At 41.1% G+C, this 2,500-nt stretch overlaps 3 protein-coding genes across 3 annotated transcripts in view; 2 read left to right on the top strand and 1 right to left on the bottom strand.

Annotated features, from left to right (window-relative positions):
* The window catches only part of LOC134192800 (uncharacterized transmembrane protein DDB_G0289901-like), a 2,383-nt gene extending 2,183 nt beyond the window's left edge, over positions 1-200 (top strand). The window contains exon 3 of the mRNA XM_062661559.1: positions 11-200. Within this exon, the coding sequence (XP_062517543.1) occupies positions 11-27 (17 nt within the window). The 3' untranslated portion in view covers positions 28-200. The remainder of the gene's footprint in view (positions 1-10) is intronic.
* A 131-nt stretch (positions 201-331) lies between these two features.
* Positions 332-1,068, bottom strand: LOC134192801 (acyl-CoA-binding protein-like). Its single transcript, XM_062661560.1, has 4 exons — positions 943-1,068; positions 770-884; positions 639-707; positions 332-539 (listed from the first exon to the last, which is right to left on the bottom strand). The coding sequence occupies exons 1-4, from the start codon at positions 967-969 to the stop codon at positions 451-453; spliced, it is 300 nt and encodes a 99-aa protein (XP_062517544.1). The 5' UTR covers positions 970-1,068; the 3' UTR covers positions 332-450.
* The window catches only part of LOC134192799 (cullin-2-like), an 18,592-nt gene continuing 17,080 nt past the window's right edge, over positions 989-2,500 (top strand). The window contains exons 1-5 of the mRNA XM_062661558.1: positions 989-1,341; positions 1,771-1,865; positions 2,045-2,153; positions 2,212-2,294; positions 2,371-2,429. Coding sequence (XP_062517542.1) covers positions 1,120-1,341; positions 1,771-1,865; positions 2,045-2,153; positions 2,212-2,294; positions 2,371-2,429 — 568 coding nt within the window. The 5' untranslated portion in view covers positions 989-1,119. The remainder of the gene's footprint in view (positions 1,342-1,770; positions 1,866-2,044; positions 2,154-2,211; positions 2,295-2,370; positions 2,430-2,500) is intronic.

Below are 2,500 nucleotides of genomic sequence, written 5' to 3'. Positions count from 1 at the left end.
GTTACTCTAGGAAATCAATTGCATTGACTGCGCATTCAAGATTTCACACATATTGAACTCTTCTCTCATGGACTTGTATACGGTAGCTTAGAGTATCATTAGACATGTCTTTGCCTTTCGACAAGGTACAGTACGTACTATTGCCATACATGGTTAGCAAGTAAAGTTGCCAAATATTAAAAGATTCCAATCAATTGCAATTGTAGTGCTCTAACAATGGTCTCACACTGTAACAACACACTACCATTGATGCTGAACGAAATCGAAATTTTGATGTTTGAAATGTGCTAACAACCGCTGGTCTGTATGGACTCAAATGTACACACACAAGTTTGCAAATGATTGTGCTCTGATTCAATTACTGAAGTGGATCAGTGTACTATGTAGTTGGCAGGCAACACTACAAGTTCATGCTTTCACATATAACTTGTTACACGGTGTGTCAATGAATCAGACAGACGAATCTTTTAGTCCATATTTTCCTTTGAGCTTTTCAGCTTCCTCCACATACTGCTTCATCGCATCTTCTTTACTCATTCCTATTGCGACAAATATATTACACAAAACAGTCCGGAATAGCCAAGCTACTGAGTAGGTCAAAGGTCTGAGATGATTAATATCAACTTGCATGTGTTCACCTTTTCTCCCATTCCAGGCGTCCCACTTGGCTTTTTCCGCCATATTCAGCGAGAACATGCCCGGTCGATCTAGCCACACACAAACTGATTGTTACGAATGACGAACACGTGCTCGTCTTCGCACTGTACACCTCGATTAATGTCTCCCTCTGTTGCCTGCTTGTACAGACTGTACAGATTTAATAACTCCATATCTGTTGGCTTTGATTGAAGGTTTTTTATTTCAGCGGCGGCACGTTCAAATTCCTATAACACAGGACTAATGGTTAACGAGCTAAAAATCTTAACAACTCGAACGCCTCACCTCCGCCATGTTCACGTGATCACGCATGCGCGATACTTGTGTTCTGCACCTCAGAAAGGTTAATAGCCGCAGTCGTGTCTGCGTCGTTCAGCAGCACAGCCAATGATATCTCGCCTCTTTGAATGAAATTTGCCGCCATTTTGTTTCGCGCCAGAAAGCCAAGTTTACGTCCTCGCAATGTCTCTGAAGCCGAGACAAGTTGATTTTGAGTCGACATGGGCGACACTGAAGCAGACCTGCGAGTCTGTGACACGTCTGCGCAAAGTGAAAAGAGATGAGTGGAACGACCGCTTCTCTGACGTCTATGCTCTCTGTGTTGCGTTCCCGGATCCTCTGACAGACAGGCTGTATGAGTCTGTGAAGAAGTTTCTAGAGAGTCATGTCGTTGAGCTGCGAGACGTACGTCGATTGGCGGTGGTTTTTGTTGTGACCGGAAAAATTGTTGTGTTGAAATTTCTGTTTCAATGTTGGATGGTTGAGATGTGGGGTTTGTGTGAGCTTTGTTGGTCTGTCTGTTGATTCAAAGTAAAGAAAATCTGTCTATCTGTCTGTTGTCTGTCAGTCTGTCTGTTTGTTTGTCTGTCTGTCTGTCTGTTTGTCTGTCTGTTTATCTGTCTCTCTGTCTGTTTGTCTGTCTGTTTATCTGTCTGTCTGTTTGTCTGTCTGTTTATCTGTCTCTCTGTCTGTTTGTCTGTCTGTCTCTCTGTCTGTCTCTCTGTCTGTCTGTCTGTCTTTCTGTCTGTCTCTCTGTTGTTGTCTTTTTGTTTGCCTTTCTGTCCGCCTGTCTGTCTGTCTCTTTCATATGTATATATAGCATTTGTGTTGTAGATTGTTGAAGCAGCGAATGAAAATCTTCTTTACGCATATCATCACCAATGGACAGAATTCAGTCAAGGAGCATCGTACCTCAATTATTTGTTTAGGTGATTGTGTTTATTCAAATCCACTTTTTGTATGTGCGTCTACCAGATTACATATCTGTCTGTCTGTTTGTTTGTGTGTCTGTCTATTTGTTTGCCTGTCTGATCGTCTACTGGTAAGTTACTGTACATGTGTTTGGTATAATTGTGTGTACGATTTTGTTTTCTCTGCTTTTGCTCAGATATTTGAACAGTCAGTATGGTGACAAAAGTGGAAACAGCAGTTGGATGGAAATGACTCCGTATTCATTTGGAATTGAATTTCAAGAACGACCACTAGAGATTGGACCAGTTGGTGGCTTTTCTTTGTATATCTCTAGCAGTCAATGATCATCCTTTTTGTCATTAGCTTGCATTGAATATGTGGCGTCATGAAATGATAGAGAGCATGAAGGAAACGTTGGTTTCGTCTATTATTAAACAGATCAGAAGGTTTCATGATATTTGCTTTAGCTTGATGTTACAGAGCATGTAGTCGGAGTAATTAATAATGATGTGTTACATGTAGAGATCGTAATGGAGAGATGGGTAAACAGGATGTTCTTCAAGGAGTCATTGACTCATTTGGTAATGTATTTAGTTATGATGCACTATTGTATTGGAGGGATGTATCTCACACCATTAGACTATTGTATTGG

Source organism: Corticium candelabrum, chromosome 17, assembly GCF_963422355.1.
Source record: "Corticium candelabrum chromosome 17, ooCorCand1.1, whole genome shotgun sequence".
Classification (NCBI taxonomy): Eukaryota; Metazoa; Porifera; class Homoscleromorpha; order Homosclerophorida; family Plakinidae; genus Corticium; species Corticium candelabrum.
This window is presented reverse-complemented; position numbering and strand designations above follow the sequence as displayed.